The 20,932-nt window shown below is 45.9% G+C and overlaps 1 protein-coding gene across 2 annotated transcripts in view; it reads left to right on the forward strand.

Annotated features, from left to right (window-relative positions):
• LOC139172186 (ankyrin repeat and fibronectin type-III domain-containing protein 1-like) overlaps positions 1-20,932 on the forward strand; it is a 445,282-nt gene that overhangs the window by 84,655 nt on the left and 339,695 nt on the right. The window contains exon 1 of one of the 2 annotated variants that reach the window (XM_070761027.1): positions 6,428-6,636. The exons of the other annotated variant lie outside the window; for it this stretch is intronic. Within the exon in view, the coding sequence (XP_070617128.1) occupies positions 6,479-6,636 (158 nt within the window). The 5' untranslated portion in view covers positions 6,428-6,478. Of the gene's footprint in view, positions 1-6,427; positions 6,637-20,932 lie in introns of those variants that run through there. 2 annotated transcript variants of the gene reach the window in all.

A 20,932-nucleotide genomic window follows, 5' to 3' on the forward strand; every position in this document is an offset into this window, starting at 1 on the left:
GTTTACATCTCAGCCTAAGGTTTATATACTGTAGTTTACAGGCCGTCTGTCATGGTTCCAACCAATACCTGTACACCCATAATAGGCAAGGCCTGCCATCCTACCGGTACATAATCCGAGGTCGTCATTCATTCATTCATTCATTCATTCATTCATTCATTCACTCACTCACTCACTCACTCACTCACTCACTCACTCACTCACTTACTTATTTATTTATCCAATACACAAATACATAGGAAGAAAAATAGACATGTAGTAATATATATAAGGGTAAAAGTGAACTTAGAGGAGAGGATATATGAAAGAAAGAGAATATATATGATAAGTGAGAGAAAGGAAAGACAATTGGACAGGGGACGAAAGGCACACCAGTACACTTATGTACGCCCCTTACTAGCCTCTTAGGAACCTGGAGAGGTCAATCGTGGAGAGTCTAATGAAGAAATGTTGGGGGTTAGGGGTTGACACAATTGAGTCCGGTAATGAGTTCCACGCTTCGATAACTCGATTGTTGAAATCATATTTTTTACAGTCAAGTGTGGAGCGGTTCGTATTAAGTTTGAATCTGTTGCGTGCTCTTGTGTTGTTGCGGTTGAAGCTGAAGTAGTCAAGTAGGATGTTGCAGCATATGATCTTGTGGGCAATACTCAAATCGTGTTTTAGGCACCGTAGTTCTAGGCTTTCTAGGCCCAGGATTGTTAGTCTATTTTCATCATGTGCTTATGTACATCCAGTGGGCGCGCACCCCCCGTCTGCATGAGATTTGCCTGCTGCGCATGCACAGCAAACGAAACCTCATGTTAGGATGGGTGTCCTAACCAGATTTCACTGATTTTTGCCAATATTTTTGCTTCCGTGCATGTGCAGAAGCAAAAAGTTGGCAAAAGTTGTCAAATTTTTGCTCATTAGAGTGTCTTCATGCGAGATTTTACTTGCTGCCCATGCGCAGCAGCCAAATCTCGCGCACCGGCCACATGCATGCGTTGGTGGCATGCAGCTGTGCACACACCTCCAAAATAGCTACTGGAATGTAGCACCTTACCGTTCCTGTAGCAAGCCATCACTGCTAGGCAAGGCAGCTAGATTCCTGAAAGAATAGCTTTATTGTATATATCACAGTGGCACAGATCCGGTGAGAATCTGACTCTGAATGTTGCCGCAGGTTTCCCCCCATTAAAAGTAAAATTTCCCCACCAACCCCAAACAGTCAGTCACATTGCCCAATCAACGCACGGTCTGGTTGCCTGGGGACATCACTCCCCCTCCTTCTGACTTGGTGTGAGAATGACCTTGGTTCTCAAGAGAGAGTATTTTGTTTTGGCTAGACAACCCCCGCTATCTCTAATCCCTCCCCTTCCCATCTCTCCGCTTCAGTGTGTGGCCACACTGAAGCTCCAAGATGGCTCTGGTGAGGTCAGCTTCAGGGTTGACATACTCCTCATTTAATGACCTCAATTGGGACTGGCAACTGCCATTAAGCGAAGTAGCGCCTAAGTGAAGCCATGACTCTGACCTCAGCTTCCCTCAGCTTTACAAATTGCAAATGCAAGGATTAGTGGCAATGTTACGTCTGTTGTAACCAAATGATTGTTAAACATCTTGACCGGGATAGCCAAGGAAGTCCAATTATCTTTTGGAAAAGCACTTTTGGATGTTGCCCGGCTCCTGCGATGCCCCGGACCATCCATTCTATCAAATCATGACAGGATCTCTTGCGATCCACAGCAACCTTCCCTTCAGTGATTTTCTTTTTAAATAAAGAGAACTTGCTGATCATATTTGAATACTAGCACTTGAACACCTCTTCAAGAAAGTTCTGTCAGGCTCTCTGGTAGAATCCTCCCAAAAATTCACAGGTACAAATTTCAGACACACACATGTTTGAAAAGTCAAAACAATGTTCTTTATAATGAAAATTCACTTAAACCAAGCCCTCTTTTGGTATAGCAAAGAGCACTGGTCTCCAAACAAACTGGTAATTTGTACAAGTCCCTTATCAGTTCTGTGATACTTAGCTTGCAGTGTGAGGCAATTCACAGTCCCTCTTCTTTCACAAAGTGAAACACACTTTGCTCTGGTTTAGTTTCAAAGCGGGGGAAAATCAGCACACAAAAGGTCAAAGTCAGTAAAGCAGTCACGAAACACAACGATCAGATAATCCTCCACAATGGCCAAACTCACAGGCTGCTCTTTATAGCACCCTCACTAATTACCATAGCCCCACCCAAGCACAGGTGGCCTCATTTTCTTTGATAATAATCTCTCAGTTGTTGTTGCCTATGCATCGCTCTTCGCATGCGTGGCTGTATCATTAACTCTTGTTCTGAATCCAAGGAGGAGCTAGATAATTGATCTCCTTCTGAGCTGTCTGCCACACTCTCCTCCTCCCTGTCACTCATGTCTTCTTGGTCAGAGGAGCCTTCATCATCATATTCCACTGGGGGCAAAACAGGCCTGCAGCATGTGGATGTCTCCCCCACATCCACAGTCCTTGGGGCAGGAGCTGGGCCAGAGCTAACCACAACAAAGAATAGCACGAGAGGAGTGAGAATGCTTGAATTCCGTGTGTCCCCCCTCGCGTGCATTTTACCTGGAAGTCTCCCTCATTCCACGTCTGCGTCAATCAACGATGCAAAACAGGCCGAAGAGTGTTGGCTTTTAAAACCTCTGGCATTTTCTTCCCAGAAGTCTGTTTTTTCAATACAGTCAGATGGTGGCTTTTCTCCACTTTTAAACTGCAGATCTGCACGGGATGTCTTGAATCATGTGGAATGATGGATAACCATTCACACATCCATGTGAAAGACACGCGTCTAATGGGGCCGGGGTCGTTTGCTTTAGAGTTTGGTAAAGATCAGATTCCTGTCTTTCCTTTTATTTATTTATTTATTTATTTTATTTATTTATTAGATTTGTATGCCGCCCCTTTCCGTGGACTCGGGGCGGCTCACAACACAATAAAACAATTCATAACAAATCTAATAATATACAATTTAAAATTTAAAATAGTTAAAAAACCCCATTTTTAAGCAGACATACCTACAAGCATACCATACATAAATTAGATAGGCCCGGGGGAGATGTTTCAATTCCCCCATGCCTGCCAACAAACGTGGGTTTTGAGGAGTTTACGAAAGGCAAGGAGGGTAGGGGCAGTTCTAATCTCTGGGGGGAGCTGGTTCCAGAGAGTCGGGGCCGCCACAGAGAAGGCTCTTCCCCTGGGGCCCGCCAACTGACATTGTTTAGCTGACGGGACCCGGAGAAGGCCGACTCTGTGGGACCTAATCGGTCACTGGGATTTGGGGATCCTTTACTGCCTTTCCCATCTCATTTCCCTTCCTCGCTGTTGCTTCTGCTGTCTTTGACTGGCCTGGGTTGACATGAAAGCATCCTCACCAAGTTGTGTTCCCTTGAGGCGACCTCTGTTTCTGCTGACGTCATGGATGGATGACTTCATGGAAATGATTTCCAATCCCTCTTTTGGTGGATCCCCCCTTTTTTGGGACTCCCTGGTAATGTCTTGATAGTCTTGGTGATCTTCCACCGCCATTGATTGAGATGATTGGTAGCCATTTTCACCTGCAAGTCACCAGCTGGTAGCGTTGTGGAATCGGGGTGCTCTTAATTACAACAGACCACCCCTGCCCTCACCTGCCTGTCAGAATTCTGCAGAAGAGGAAGAGGAAGAGAAGGAGGAAGAAGAAGAAGAAGAAGAGGAGGAGGAGGAGGAAGAAGAAGAAGAAGAAGAAGAAGAAGAAGAAGAAGAAGAAGAAGAAGAAGAAGAAGAAGAAGCAGCCACTTGTAGACAGCCCTCATCGTTCGCTCGCTTGAGAAAGTGCACTCAGTCAAACTAACAACATCTCTGGCAGAGACTTGCACGCCCTTGTCGGATGATCCAGAAGATGCACGGATGATATGACAATTCCTCGCTCTTCTAAAAGCCCAGTCTATACCTCCTCACCTTGCAAGTCAGTGAGAAGTTACCTCCCCTTCCCGGCTGTGTTGCTTAGGACCTGCATCAGCAACCGGACCATCACAAAATCTTTCCCAAGGTATGAGCATCATTCCCGGAAAAAAAACCCAACAGCCTGCATCTCGAAGGGCCTTGCTGGAGGAACGGAGATTCTGAAAAGTGCTGGGGTTGTCTCTCCCCCCCCTCCCCCGTTTCCCTCCATCTGTCCTCTCTGCCGCCGCCCCCCCTCCGCCTCCGCTTCCCTCCCCATCTCCGTGCCCCCCTCCACTCGGCTTTCCCCGAACTCGTTTGGCAGATCACAATTTGTTTGGGTGGCCGTCTTCCCTCGGAGAAAGGACGGAGAGAGAGAGAGAAAGAGCGCTGACAGGTGGAGAGGACATGTGAGAAGACCCCCGAGCAAGCCAATGCCGCGTTTTTGAGTCTGCTCTCCTCCCCACCCCACCCCCGGCAAGTAAACGAATGGAGGGGTTATTTCTTAATGTTTTTTAATCTGACTTTGGCGGGAGGAGAGGAGAGGAAAGGGAGGTTGTGCAGGCGTCGGATGGAAGAGAGGAATTACATTCTCCAGGTTGCATTTTGGTCTCAAAACCTTCAGCGGGGAGCAAGACGGTCTGCCTGAGGCTTGGTTGGGTTCTCTCTCTCTCTCTATCCCTCTCCCTCCTTCCCTCTCTTCTTCCATCCCTCCCCTCCGTCTCCTTTTTAACCTACTCCTGCCAAGCAGCTGAAGGGGAAAGAGAGGCAGAGAGGGAGAGAAGGAGAGAAAGAGAGAGAGAGAGATTGAGATTTTCCTTTGGACACTGCGGAAGCGATTGCCAAACACAACAGACCCAAGGAAAAGCGGTGCAGCTGGGGGAAGTCAGCAGGTGCCCTGTGCCCAGGCATTGTGGTTTAAACGGGGTTTGTTTTTCTCGCTTCCACCATGCCCACCCACTCCCTCCCTGGCTTTCCTCTCTCTTTCCGTGCATCCCTGTGTGTCCGTCCGTCCGTCCGTCCGTTTGCATGCGCGTGTGTTTCAGATGTTCTGCTGTGCTTGTGTTCAGGCATCTGCAACCACCAGAGGAGAAAGGAGGACAAGGGAAGAGGGTGTGTATGTGTGTTGTATGTGGAGGGCTTTCCTAGCGTGACTTGGAGGGGGGGGGAATCCTGTTCCCAAAGGAGAGAAGGAAAGAAGGAAGGGAAAGAAGGTCTTCCACCATTGCTTTGAAGGTTTCTTCAAAGAGACGCTAAATTCTCATTGGAAAAACCCAGAGGAAATTTCCCCTTTGCCACCCTGTTTCCGAAGCAGCTGTGGGGAGGTCGGAGCAGCTAAGGTTGGACGCTTCATTTCTGCGCTGGCCGTCCTTTACTCATGGCATGGAGGGAGCTGCAGAGGGTTGCTACGGAAAATAAAATTGTTTTTTTTGGGGGGGGGATGGAAATGAGTGTGACAGATTCCCAACCGTCCTCTATTCTCGGATGTGGCTTTGAGGCAGCCCCAGAGCAGTGGTCCTTTTTCATTTTTTTACATGGCACCCACAACAAGTTGGCAAAGAATAGTTGCTTAATTTGCCATTTGGTGCCCGTCTTCTTCTCTGTCGTAATGTTTACACTGGGAATTAAAGACGCCCCTCTCCGAATATTTCATTTTTTTGTCCAAAGGTACCTCTCCCAGTTAAAAGATTAATAAACGTGACACTCCTGAAAGTTCTAATGTATTTAGGATGACTCTGTCTCTGTCTCTCTCTCTCTCTTTCTCTCTGTGTGTGTTTTGCCTTAGAAACATAGAAACATAGAAGACTGACGGCAGAAAAAGACCTCATGGTCCATCTAGTCTGCCCTTACACTATTTCCTGTATTTTATCTCACAATGGATATATGTTTATCCCAGATATGTTTAAATTCAGTTACAGTTACCTTCTTTTCATCTGTTCTTTAAAGGCAGCAAATTCTTTAAAGGCAGCAAATTCTTCTCAGCGTTCCCTGGCCCAGTGGGTTTTGCAAAAGAGGGGGAAAGATTGTCTTTCTCAGCTTGCAACCCAGGTTTTTTAATTTTTTTTTAAAAAAAACACCTTTGACTGTTGCACTGTAGTTACTCCTCCTTGTAAGGTCCGTGCTAAAAAAGCCACCCAGCCTCCATTTTAATTAAACCCAGCTCCCGCTCCACTTTCTTATGTAAATGCACCTCTTTGTGGCAAAATCTTTTCTTCAGAGCAACACTGCAAAATGCATTTGCGAGTGCCAAAAGCTTTCTCCTTCTTCTTTTGCTTTTTTTTTTAACCCACTCCGGGGGTGCCGTGAGGACGTCCTTAATTAATAATATCTCATCGCCCGGGGTGTTGCTTTTTGAGTCTGCAGAATCCATCCCTGGGAGATTGTGGCTTGTTTTGGCTAAACTCCTTGCGTTTCTCTCTCTCTCTCTCTTTTCAACTCTCTTCCACAGCCAGCCTTAGGGGACACATTTTGGGACTTAAGCAAACGCGCTGGCTGTAGCCCGTCACGGGGCACCCAGGGTGGTCTAAGCATATGTCCACACGCCGAAGGTTGGACTGTGTCGGTGCCATGTCGTCTTTTGGGAAGCTGACCGAATACTTCAGCCTCCGGAAATCCAGGAATGAATTTCGATCCGATCGGCGGAATAGCCGGAGGAGTGGCAGCTACTGCTGTAATCTCACCGAATGCAGGTAGCGGAAAAGTGCTGGGGCGGTGGTGGTGGTGGTGGTGGACACGAAAAGTACCTCCTTCACCTTTCATGCTTTAGGGCATGGGTACAAGTGGTCTGGATTGAAGGGACGAGTGGCGGGGATACGGGGTTACAGTGTTCCCTCGATTTTCGCGGGTTCGAACTTCGCGAATAGCTTATACCACGGTTTTTCGAAAAATATTAATTAAAAAAATACTTTGCGGGTTTTTTTCTATACCACGGTTTTCCCCGCCTGATGACGTCATACATCATCGCCAAACTAATAATTTTTGCAAATAAATAACAAAAAAAGTAATTATTGTCAATTATGTTTATAAGTATCAGAATCACTAAGTGTCTTATTCAATGGTGAGTACCAGTAATAATGGTGAGTAAATGGTTGTTAAGGGAATGGGAAATGGTAATTTAGGGGTTTAAAGTGTTAAGGGAAGGCTTGTGATACTGTCCATAGCCAAAAATGGTGTATTTACTTCCGCATCTCTACTTCGCGGAAATTCGACTTTTGCGGGCAGTCTCGGAACGCATCCCCCACGAAAATCGAGGGAACACTGTACTCTCCTTAACTTTGCAGCCTGTGTACAAATAGGAGCAGAGTATCCAGGGGTGGGTTTCTCCCGGTTTGGACTAGATTGCCGGAACTGCTAGTGAGCTGCTGGTGATGTAGCATTGGTGTCACAAATCAGGTTTTGTCGGTGCTGGTCTGTGCGCACCGCCATCTTTTCCCCCCTGAATTTTTGCTGTGTTTGGATGATTTCTCCTCGTTCTCTGCTTTGAAAAAAACCCCTCCCGTTCGTCTCCGGGTTAGTAGTTTAGATTAGACAGATTCATGGATGCCAAGTGTATCGGTGGTTATTGAAACGGATGTCCATGTGCCGCCTCTATGTTGGTTGAGGCAGGCAGGGTTCCTTTGGGTCCCATTGGTTGGGGGTCAAGGGAAAAGGAGGGTTTGGCCTTCTCCTTCTGCTCAAGATCCCCATGGACAATCGGTGGGCCACTGTGTGATATAGAATGCTGGACTCGTTGGGCTTTGGCCCGATTCAGCAGGGCTCTTCTTAAGTTCTTATGTCCTAACTAGTGACCTTTATATCTTTGCCCTGAACCACAGCTGATCAGCTCCTCAGCTGTGTTTCAGACCTCTGAGCATGTATGCAAGTGAAATTGCACAAGGGGATGTGCGTGCGGGCTAGCAGAGTATGTGCACATGTATGAAACATTGCGATACATACCGGCGGCGAAGGTGAGTGGAAACCACCCCTGGAGCAGATGCATCCAAAGCATGAAGTCTCCTGGACTCCAGGTTTTAACATGTTATACAAGGTAGCGATACCCAACCTTCTGTCTCCAGTGACCTCAGTGATGGTCAGAGTTGGGGGAGGGGAGAGGTTTCGTACATGAAACTTAGATCCTGCACATGTGCAATTGAAGCTTTTTATCTTCACCCGCCCAGCAGGCTGTGGACCATTCCTGGCTGCAGCCCAGATGTTGAGGACCCCAACTCAAATCAATGTTTCTCAACCTTGGTAACTTGAAGATGGGTGGACTTCAACTCCTAGAATTCCCCAGCTAGCACTGGATCATCATCCCTGGCCCTGGATGGTCTTGGGAATTCTGGGAGTTGAAGTCCACCCATCTTCCAAGCTGCCAAGATTGGAAAAAACCACCAATCTAAGGACTGAGAATTTCAGATGGCTGCAAACAGGATTCGGCTAAGCTTTGCTCCCACCTCTGGATGGGATTCTCTGCTGTTCATTTCCTACTTACATAGCAAAGCAAATGTCAGGATTTTTCTTGACTGTTTGAACCATCGAAGGGTTGAGTCGAAATTCAAGATTCTAGGAGGAAGGCCGCTGTTAAATTTTCCATCTCTTTGTGAAGCTTATTTACTTACTTACTTACTTACTTACTTACTTACTTACTTACTTACTTACTTACTTACTTATTTATTAGATTTGTATGCCGACTCGGGGTGGCTCACAACAGTAATAAAAACAATATAGCAGTGGAACAAATCTAATATTAAAAAACATATAAAACCCTATCATTATTTTAAAAAACCAAACAGCACATTCATACCAAACATAAAACAAAGTATTAAAAAAAGCCTGGGGGAAAGGTGTCTCAACTCCCCCATGCCTGGCGGTATAAGTGAGTCTTGAGTAGTTTACGAAAGACAGGGAAGGTGGGGGCAGTTCTAAAATCTGAGGGGAGTTGGTTCCCGAGGGCTGGGGCCGCCACAGAGAAGGCTCTTCCCCTGGGGCCCGCCAAACGACATTGTTTAGTCGACGGGACCCGGAGAAGGCCAACTCTGTGGGACCTTATCAGTCGCTGGGATCTTTTGGAATCTACAACATCCGGGATCCCATCTTGCATGGTTGATTTGGATTTGACTTAATACGGCTTGCAACCCCAGCTGTGTGTCATTCAAGTAACCTGCGGTTCGTAGCAGAACTTACCATCCCAAGCTCAACTGACTGTAGCACGTAGCAGGGTGGTGAACTGATCTTTAAATTCCAAGCCCGCATCTTGTCCAGCCTTAAGGCAATGTTCACTTCAGTTTTAATTCTCGCTGCAGTTGACGCGAAGGTAGGCTTTTTAGGCAGGTTGCACACTCTCGTGTGCTTTTGACAAGAGTTGTTGTTGCCGTTGTTTCTCGTTTTGGAAGATTTGAGGTGGGGGTTGACGACACGAAGACTGGAGTTTCCTTGTCCGCTTGACCCCAAAGCTGAGACCTCTCTCTCTCTCTCTCTGTCTCTCTGTCTCTCTGTCTCTCTCTCTCTCTCTCTCTCTCTCTCTCTCTGTGTCTCTCTCTCTCTTGTATGTTGCTGCTAAATCTCGAACTGGGCATACTGATGTGAATGCTTTATTCCTTCACTGATGTCTTATACACCTAGGCAAAGATAGCTGTGTTGAGTTTAACTGAGCAATAGGTCCTCTGAATGCCAAATGTAATACTTAGGATAATAACATCTGAATGGTCCTTGCCAAATAGGTTAGGCCAGTGATGGCGAACCTATGGCAAGGGTGCCACAGGTGGCATGCAGAGCCATATCTGCTGGCACACGAGCCTACTAGCCCCACCAGAAGTTAAAAACAGTTAAAAACCCATTATTAGAAAAACCAAACATACATACAGACATACCATGCATAATATTGTAAAGGCCTAGGGGGAAAGAGTATCTCAGTTCCCCCATGCCTGGCGGCAGAGGTGGGTTTTAAGCAGCTTACGAAAGGCAAGGAGGGTTGGGGCAATTCTAATCTCTGGGGGGAGTTGGTTCCAGAGGGCCGGGGCCGCCACAGAGAAGGCTTTTCCCCTGGGTCCCGCCAAGCAACATTGTTTAGTTGACGGGACCTGGAGAAGACCCACTCTGTGGGACCTAACTGGTTGCTGGGATTCATGCAGCAGAAGGCGGTCCCTGAGATATTCTGGTCCGGTGCCATGAAGGGCTTTATAGGTCATAACCAACACTTTGAATTGTGACCGGAAACTGATCGGCAACCAATGCAGACTGCGGAGTGTTGGTGTGACATGGGCATATTTGGGAAAGCCTATGATTGCTCTCGCAGCTGCATTCTGCACGATCTGAAGTTTGGGTATGGGCACTTGCGCATGCACGATAGCGGGCACGCACAGTCTTTTGGCACCTGAGGAAAATAAGGTTTGCCATCATGGATTAGGGTATAGCCCCATAGCTCAGGTGAACTACTTACAATCAGAGCTGGAGGTCCATAGGCCTCAAATACTGGTGTAAGTTGCTTTATTGGGTTTTTTTTAATTCCTCCTTCTGGTTCCGGATTAATGTGTTGTGCGAACTCAGCCAAAGATGGTTTCGGTGTGATTAAAACACGCCTTAGCGTATTTCGTGTGTCAGGGGATTTTCATACGATTTTGTAACAGGATGCATCCTAAGGCTGTGAACATTCAGAGTCTTAGCTTAATAAATCACGAGGTTTCATTGCATTGATAGAATGCAAGAGATGGACTGATGGCACCAATGTGTAAAGTAGAGATTCTTAAAACTATAAAACCAGTTTGATTCTGTCTTTAGCAATCATTGGATTTCCCCCACGTCCCATCTCTCATAAGATAGAAACACGGAAGAAAGAAATCTATACTTCTTCCATAGTTCAGAATAGTTTCAAGGAAGGCTACTAAAATGATTGGAAGGCATCCATTCTCTTTTTAAAAAAAAGATCAATAGCTGGTTGTAAATCCTTTTACGGTGTCATTTAAAAGTGCTTTTGGATGGCTACATTCCATATGATATCAAGAAATCCGAAAAGCTATTCTAGTTAATCTGTCTATGGAGATTCTCAGTCCTCCAGGCCAGGTATTGTTCTGTCGGGCTCTCTGGTAGAATCCTCCCAAAAATTCACAGGTAAAAATTTCAGACACATACACGTTTGAAAATTCAAAACAATGTTTTTTATAATGAAAATTCACATAAACTAAGCCCTCTTTTGGTATAGCAAAGAGCACTGGTCTCCAAACAAACTGGTAATTTATTTATTTATTTATTTATTACTTAGATTTGTATGCCGCCCCTCTCCGAAGACTCGGGGCGGCTCACAACATGTAAAAAACAAATCATAAGCAATCAGACAGATTTAAAATATTTAAATATTTAAAAAACCCCATATGCTAACAGTCACACACACAGACATACCATGCATAAATTAAACGTGCCCGGGGGAGATGTTTCAGTTCCCCCATGCCTGACGGCAAAGGTGGGTTTTAAGGAGTTTACGGAAGGCAGGAAGAGTAGGGGCAGTTCTAATCTCCGGGGGGAGTTGGTTCCAGAGGGCCGGGGCCGCCACAGAGAAGGCTCTTCCCCTGGGGCCCGCCAACCGACATTGTTTAGTTGACGGGACCCGGAGAAGGCCCACTCTGTGGGACCTAATCGGTCGCTGGGATTCGTGCGGCAGGAGGCGGTCTCGGAGATATTCTGGTCCGATGCCATGAAGGGCTTTAAAGGTCATAACCAACACTTTGAATTGTGACCGGAAATTGATCGGCAACCAATGCAGACTGCGGAGTGATGGTGAAACATGGGCATACCTAGGTAGGCCCATGACTGCTCTCGCAGCTGCATTTTGCACGATCTGAAGTTTCTGAACACTTTTCAAAGGTAGCCCCATGTAGAGAGCATTACAGTAGTCGAATCTCGAGGTGATGAGGGCATGAGTGACTGTGAGCAATGAGTCCCGGTCCAGATAGGGCCGCAACTGGTGCACCAGGCGAACCTGGGCAAACGCCCCCCTCGCCACAGCTGAAAGATGTTGTTCTAATGTGAGCTGTGGATCGAGGAGGACGCCCAAGTTGCGGACCCTCTCTGAGGGGGTCAATAATTCCCCCCCCAGGGTGATGGACGGACAGATGGGATTGTCCTTGGGAGGCAGAACCCACAGCCACTCCGTCTTATCCGGGTTGAGCTTGAGTCTGTTGACACCCATCCAGGCCCCAACAGCCTCCAGGCACCGGCACATCACTTCCACCGCTTCGTTGACTGGGCATGGGGTGGAGATGTAAAGCTGGGTATCATCCGCATATTGATGATACCTCACCCCATGTCCTTGGATGATCTCGCCCAGCGGTTTCATGTAGATGTTGAATAGCAGGGGGGAGAGGACCGACCCCTGAGGCACCCCACAAGGGAGAAACCCAGGAGTCGACCTCTGGCCCCCCACTAACACCGACTGCGACCGGCCAGAGAGGTAGGAGGAGAACCACTGAAGGACAGTGCCTCCCACTCCCAACCCCTCCAGCCGGTGCAGAAGGATACCATGGTCGATGGTATCGAAAGCCGCTGAGAGGTCAAGGAGCACCAGGACAGAGGATAAACCCCTGTCCCGGGCCCGCCAGAGATCATCCATCAACGCGACCAAAGCGGTTTCCGTGCTGTAACCGGCCCTGAAACCCGACTGCTGGGGACCTAGATAATCGGCTTCTTCCAAGGACCGCTGGAGCTGGAGTGCCACCACCTTCTCGACAACCTTCCCCATAAAGGGAAGGTTGGAGACTGGACGATAGTTGTTAAGTACGGCTGGGTCCAGAGAGGGCTTCTTGAGGAGGGGGCGCACAAGCGCTTCTTTATAGAGTGATGGAAAAACTCCCCTCCCCAAGGAAGCGTTGGTAATCTCCTGGGCCCAGCTCCGTGTCACCTCCCTGCTGGCCGAAACCAACCAGGAGGGACACGGATCCAGTAAACAGGTGGCGGAACTCACAGCTCCGATGGCCTTGTCCACTTCATCAGGTGTCACCAGATCAAACTCTTCCCAGACAGGTGGACAAGTACGTGCCCCAGTCACCTCGACTGACTCGTTGTCAGTCGACTCTGTTACACAATTGGAGTCGAGATCGGCCCGGATCCGAGCGACTTTATCAGCGAAAAACGTGTTAAAATCCTCGGCACTACTCTGTAAGGGCTCCCCAACTCCCCCCTGGTTGAGAAGGGAGCGGGTCACCCTAAACAGAGCGGCCGGGCGGGATTCCGCTGATGCAATCAAGGCGGCATGGTACGCGCATCTTGCCGCCTTGAGCGCCACTTTGTAAGTCTTAATAAAAGCTCTTACAAGTGTTCGATCGGATTCAGACCTACTCTTCCTCCATCGCTTCTCTAGACGTCTCTTTTGGCGTTTCAACTCCCGGAGCTCCTCGTTGAACCATGGGGCTCTACGGGGTCTAGCGCCATGGAGAGGTCGCAAAGGCGCAATCCGGTCAAGAGCCCCCGCTGCAGCCCTGTTCCAGGCCTCCGCGAGAGACTCCGCCGAACTGTGGACGAGTGCCTCTGGAATAACCCCAAGCGCCGTCTGAAAGCCCTCTGGGTCCATCAGGCGCCTGGGGCGGAACATCTTCATTGGTTCCGCCTCCCTGCGGGGGAGGATTGGAGCCAGGAAGTCAAGCCGTAGTAGAAAATGGTCTGACCATGACAAAGGCAACACTTCTAAGCCCCTTAGTCTCAGACCATTACTCAATTGCTCGGAGAGGAATACCATGTCAGGTGCGTGCCCTCCCTCGTGAGTCGGACCCTGAACTACTTGAGTCAGGTCCACGGCTGTCATGGTGGCCATGAACTCCTGTGCCAACCCAGAGGTTTCGCCGAGTGACGGCAGATTGAAGTCCCCCAAGACAATAAGTACAAGTCCCTTATCAGTTCTGTGATACTTAGCTTGCAGCTGTGAGGCAATTCACAGTCCTTCTTCTTTCACAAAGTGAAACACACTTTGCCCTGGTTTAGTTTCAAAGCGGGGAAAAATCAGCACACAAAAGGTCAAAGTCAGTAAAGCAGGCACGAAACACAAGGATCAGATAATCCTCCACAATGGCCAAACCCACAGGCTGCTATTTATAGCAGCCTCACTAATTACCACAGCCCCACCCAACCACAGGTGGCCTCATTTTCTTTGATAATTATCTCTCAGTTGTTGCCGCCTATTTATTTATTTATTTAGATTTGTCGCTCTCCACATGCATGGCTGTATCATTAACTCTTGTTCTGAATCCAAGGAGGAGCTAGATAATTCATCTCCTTCTGAGCTGTCTGCCCCACTCTCCTCCTCCCTGTCACTCATGTCTTCTTGGTCAGAGGAGCCTTCATCATCAGATTCCACCGGGGGCAAAACAGGCCTGCAGCATGTGGATGTCTCCCCCACATCCACAGTCCTTGGGGCAGGAGCTGGGCCAGAGCTAACCACAACAGGTATGTTCCAAAGGTGTTTTTTCACATGGACTTTCTGGCCAGTTCTGTCTGCAAGGAGTATAAATCCTACCATTCCCCCATCATCCAGTCAGAGCTGAAGAAGCTTCTTGGATGAGAAGCAAAAAGTCTTCAAAGAAAAAAACAAGTCCAGTTGTTTCTTGAAAAAAGCACATTTGGGACAGCCATGACTTGGATAACTGTGAATCTCTACAGACTTTTAGCTATACATTTCGGGATGAACACCCTTTGAATGGTGTGGGAGTATGAAAGAATTTCCAGAGGGACTGCAGACCACAGGAACAATTAGCACTAACACAGGTGGCCCTGAGGACACAGACAAACCTCCAAGTGGCCTCAATGACTCTCTAAAAGGATGCAAATGACCAGCTCTGACTGCAAGGGGTATAAATCCTTCCATTCCTCGCCGTCCAGCCAGAGCCGAAGAAGCTTCTTGGATGAGAAGCAATATGCCTTCAAAAGAAAAACCAATTGTGGATGCAAGTCAAGAATGTATTTTAGCACATTTTGGTGAAAACAAATTCTCCAAACTTAAAGAGGGATCCAGAAAGTTTGCCATCTGGATCTTTGTGGCGCTGGAAATCAACTTTACAGTATTCATAGTCATAGTAATAATAGTTAATAATAATAACAGCAACAACAACAGAGTTGGAAGGGACCTTGGAGGTCTTCTAGTCCAAACCCCTGCTTAGGAAGGAAACCCTATACCAGTGATGGCGAACCTATGGTGGGGGTGGGTGGGCACAGGTGGCACGCAGAGCAATACAGTATCTGCTGGCATGCGAGCTGTTGCCCTAGCTCAGCTCCAACGTGCATGTGCTGGCCAGCTTATTTTTGGCTCGCACAGAGGTTCTGGGAGGGCATTTTTGGCTTCCAGAGAGCCTCCGGGGAGATGTGGAAGGTCGTTTTTACCCTCCCCTGGTTCCAGGGAAGCCTTTGGAGACAGGAGAGGGTGGAACACGAGCCTACTGGGCATATCAGAAGTTGGGAAACAGGTTGTTTTGGCCTCCGGGCGGCGGGGGAAAACTGTTTTTGCCCTCCCCAGGTATTGAATTATGGGCATAGGCACTTGTGCATGTGCAATAGTGAATACCTACACTCTTTCGGCACCCGAGGGAAAAAAGGTTCGCCATCACTGCCCTACACCACTTCAGACAAATGGATATCCAACATCTTCTTAAAAACTTCCAGTATTGAGGCATCCACAACTCCTGGACGCAAGTTGTCCCACTGATTAACTGCACTCACTATCAGGAAATTTATCCTTAGTTCTAGGTTGCTTCTCTCCTTGATTAATTTCCACCCATTGCTTCTTGTCCTATCTCAGCTGCTTTGGAGAATAGGTTGACTCCCTCTTCTTTATGGCAACCTCTGAGATATTGGAACACTGCTATCATGTCTCCCCTGGTCCTTCTTTTCATTAAATTAGCCATGCCCAATTCCTGCAACCGTTTTTCATACGTGTTAGCCTCCAGGCTCCTAATCGTCTTTGTTGCTCTTCTCTGCACTCTTTCTAGAATCTCAACATCCTTTTTACATCGTGGCGATCTGTTAAATATTTGGCTTATTTCTGTTACATAACTTACTGGTTTTCTGGAATATGCTGAATCCAATAAGGAATTCTGTTCTTTGGAAATCTTAACTCTGAGATTTTGATATGTCTACTACGTTGGTATTAGGGTAAATTAAAAGATAATTTTTATTTAGCTTTTTTTATCCCTTACTGGATCAACGCAACAGTGTCTTCCCTATTTTATTTCCTCCCCAAAAAGTTTCTTCTTTTTCTCTCCCCTCCTCTTTCATAAACTCGTATTTCGGCATTGAAGATCCCAAATGAAAGCATAAGAAACATATTTCCTTTTCTGTAGAACAATAATAATTTGAAATAATGCTTTGAATCGGAGGATGATGAAATGCAAAACCACTAATGCAGTGGTTCTCAACCTGGGGGTCAGGACCCCTTGGGGGGGCCGAATGACCATTTCACAGGGGTCGCCTAAGACCGTGGGAGAAGACAAATTTCCCCTGGTGTTAGTAACTAAAGCTTCTATTCTGGCGCCTTGGAACATATTTTTACAATCCAACCAATCAGGCGTTTACAGTGGGGGTGTCCCTCTGCCCTTCCTGCCAATCAGCTTAAAGCTCTGTTGGGAGAATTGACTCTAGACTTATGGTTGGGGGTCACCACGACACGAGGAACTGTATTGAGGGGTCTCGACATTAGAAAGGTTGAGAACCACCGCACTAATGGGAATTTTCTTTGAATTGTTCAGTGTCAAAAGAGTGTCGGAAACATAACAGATTAAATATTTCTATGTCTGTGGTTGGAAGACTGGACCTCATAAAAATGCTGAAGTTATTGCATTATCCTGTTTCCCAGAATAGAAATGAAATTGCTCCTGTTAGTTATTTATGTGGCTGTTCCAAATTAAAGATGTGCTTCATACTCTCTTGAGCCAAGGTTTCGTTGGCAATCCCCCAGAAATGAAATTAACCCTATCAATATTGGTGTGCTGGCTGGATTACATATATTTACATTATCTCTTGTAATGCAAATGGACTACAGGTACTTCTCGACTTATACCACAGTTAATTTAGTGACCGTTTGAAGTTGCAACAGCACTGAAAGAAGTGACTTGACCGTTTGTCACACTTATGACCGCTGCAGCATCCTCGTGGTCATTTGATCAAAATTCAGAGACTTGGCAACTGACGGCTGCAGTGCCATGAAAGTCAACAGGGAAGCTAGAATCAATGAAGAACCTGTGTTGGTAAACCTAAGAGACTCACTTAACAACTGTGGCCACAAAGGTTGTAAAATGGGTCAAAATTCACTTAACAACTGCCTTGCTTAGCAACAGAAATTTGGGGCTAATTATGGTCATAAGTCGAAGCTTACATTTGAATTAGCCTCTTTATTTTAGAATGGTCCCCCTTAAACTCTACTGCCATAAAATGAAAAAGAAAGGAATTACATTCTATTAATCTGAGCAAGGTTTTCTCATAGATCAGTGATGGCGAACCTATGGCACGGGTGCCGCAGGCGGCATGCGGAGCTATACCTGCTGACATGCAAGTTGTTGCCCTAGCTCAGCTCCAATCTGCATGTATGTGCTGGCCAGCTGATTTTGCTTGGACAGAGGCTCTGGAAAGGCGCTTTTGGCTTCCAGAGAGCCTCCGTGGGAAGAGGGAGGGCATTTTTACCCTCCCCTGGCTCCAGGGAAGCCTTTGGAGCCTGGGGAGGATGAAACACAAGCCTACTGGGCCCACCAGAAGTTGGGAAACAGGCCATTTCCAGCCTGCAAGGGGCCTCCAGGGGCTGGGAGAAGCTGTTTTCACCCTCCCCAGGCATTGAATTATGGGTGTGGGCACTCGTGTATGTGCGATAGCATGCGTGCTTCATAGTGCTTTTAGAGCCCTCTCTAAATTAAGCAGTTTACAGAATCAGCATATGCCCCCAACAATCTGGGTCCTCATTTGACCCACCTTGGAAGGATGGAAGGCTGAGTCAACCTTGAGCAGGTGGTGAGATTTGAACTGCTGAACTGCAGCTAGCAGTTAGCTAAGTAGCCTGCAGTGCTGCACTCTAACCACTGCACCAGCCCGGCTCTCATCTCTCTTAGCCCACAGTCATATTTCTCAGCCTTATTATTCACATTTTGACAGCTGCAAGAATGCTTTATTTATAAAGTTACTTCTATTTGTTAGACAGCTAAGCAATATCCCTGTATAATTTTACTTCAATTCTCATTTCTTTCTTTTAACCAATTATAGAACTTATTCCATATTATGTCATAATCAGAAACCTCTTTTCCTTTCTTTTTCCTAATGAGTATATCCATTTCTGCGACGGAAAAATAAAGAAACACCGAATATATCCATGAGTATATCCATTTCTGCAACGACGGAAAAATAAAGAAACACCGAAAGAGGGAATGATAATCAAAAAATTATGGACTGCGCAGAAATGGATATACTCATTAGGAAAAAGAAAGGAAAAGAGGTTTCTGATTATGACATAATATGGAATAAGTTCTATAATTGGTTAAAAGAAAGAAATGAGAATTGAAGTAAAATTATACAGGGATATTGCTTAGCTGTCTAACAAATAGAAGTAACTTTATAAATAAAGAAAGCGCAATCATAACATCAACAAAGTAATGTACAATGTGTATATATAAATATATTTATATTTACAGCAGTACGAAGCTTACAACTTCAGCCTGATGACGGTGAATGTGATTTCACCGAAACGTCGCGTAGACACTCAAAATATTACACGGGGCAAAACCCGAACTCAGAACAATCTACACATACTGTATATATTTTGCATGTCTACGAAAAATCTATGAAAACAAATATATATATTTGTTTTCGTATATTTTCACGGGTACAGGTATGACGGTCTTAGTATATTCGAGTTTCTTCCCATGTAGGATTTGGAAATTTCTGGCGACGTTTTGACGAGGTCCCACTCGTCATCTTCAGGCTGGTGTTTCTGTCCTTGTTCTAGGAAGGAAGGAAGTAAGGAAGGAAGGAAGGAAGGAAGGAAGGAAGGAAGGAAGGAAGGATTATAGTAAGAGTGAGTGAGGGTCTGAGGAAAGTCTTGCCTGAGCACTTGGGCCATGCCCTCGCTGCCCCCCAGGGTCAAACACAACCCTGATGTGGCCCTCAATAAAATTGACTTTGACGTCCCTGATCTAGACCTTTAGATTCTTCCCAGAACTTCCCTCAGTGGTTCCAACTCAAGGTGTCCTATTCACAGTCTGCCCTAAACACTGGATGACTTGGAAAGAGGCAGTAACTGAGTCATTCTTTCTGAGCCTTTACATGGTTTGTTTGCTTTTGGCTGATGTGCAGATCAATCAAGCCAATTGTGCCTTATCCACAGATTAGGGTTAAACAAACCCGTAGGTTAATGAGATGCATTCATTCAGCCAGTTGGTTTTTAAAAAAAACCCAAAACATATGTTTTTTATTGCCTCATTACCCTGTGTCCCATGACAATTGTCCCATGACATTGTCACATGACAATCACATGACATTGTGACAATCTTATTTTTTTGGAGGGGATTGCATATTTTTTTTCCTCCACCATACAATAAAACATACATAGATAAAAAACACAGCATCAATGCCTAGGTATCACATTATATACCATTTCCTTCTAATAGTATAAAACATTTTAAGGAACATCATAAATTTCATTTCCCATTTAAACAATCTTATCCTCATTTTTTTCCATTATTTAAACTAACAGTATGAAAAACATTAATAAAAATCTTATTTTTTGCAGTTCAAATGCAGAACCGTCTAGGTTGACCTTGGCCATTCATCTTTGATAATGCAAGCCCTTGTACTTTTCTGGAACTTATGAAATATAGATTCCCCTTGTTGACAGCTTCCCAGACAAAGCATGTTCTATTTTAGCATAGAGTGACTGTGTCAAGGGAGGAAGTGACATTTCACTTGAGCTGTTTCATGGAGCTGCTTAGGCTTTGCATATCAAGCACCCAAGCCTTGACTTCTCTTTGTATGCCTGTGCTCTGAGCTTAACTCTGGATCATGGAGATAGGCCACTCAAGGTTTAGAGCCCATTGTGATGGAAACAGAGGCTTTGGAAGGTCTGTTTTCAGCTGGGTTTCCAGAATTTTTTCCCTTCTTCATTGAATTTATATTTAAAGTTGTTATTTAAAAAATACCCGAAGAGATAACGATAATCCTAAAGAAACATTCAGAGTTAATCCCCTCGAAAAGTAATGTAGGCAGTCTTCAACTTACAATAATTTGTTCAGTGATCCTTACTATGAAGCTCATTACTTACAAAGAGGGAAAGGCTAGATGAATCATAAATTGGAATTGAGGTTGCCAGGAGAAATATCAACAACCTCAGATATGCAGATGATACCCCTCTAATGGCAGAAAGTGAAGAGGAACTAAAGAGCCTCTTGATGTGGGTGAAGAAGGAGAGTGCAAAAGTTGGCTTGAGACTCAACGTTAAGAAAATTAAGATCCATCTCTCTCAATTTTATTTTTATTTTTATTTATTCATTTGTCCAATATACACATACATAGGAAGATAGACATGTGATAGTATAAAAGAGGGTAAAAGTAAACTTAGAGGAGAGGATATATGAAAGGAAGAGAATATATAAGATAGTTAAAAGAAAGGAAAGACAATTGGACAGGGGATGAAAGGCACACCAGTGCACTTATGTACGCCCCTTACTGGAACCTGGAGACTCTTAGGAACCTGGAGAGGTCAATCGTGGAGAGTCTAAGGGAGAAGTGATGGGGGTTAGGGGTTGACACAATTGAGTCTGGTAATGAGTTCCACGCTTCAATAACTCGGTTGTTGAAATCATATTTTTTACAGTCAAGATTGGAGCGGTTCGTATTAAGTTTCAATCTGTTGGTACTCTTGTGTTATTGCGGTTGAAGCTGAAGTAGTCATTGACCGGTAGGACATTGCAGCATATGATCTTGTGGGCAATACTCAAATCGTGTTTTAGGCACCGTAGTTCTAGGCTTTCTAGGCCCAGGATTGTTAGTCTATTTTCA

This window comes from Erythrolamprus reginae, chromosome 9, assembly GCF_031021105.1.
Source record: "Erythrolamprus reginae isolate rEryReg1 chromosome 9, rEryReg1.hap1, whole genome shotgun sequence".
NCBI lineage: Eukaryota > Metazoa > Chordata > Lepidosauria > Squamata > Dipsadidae > Erythrolamprus > Erythrolamprus reginae.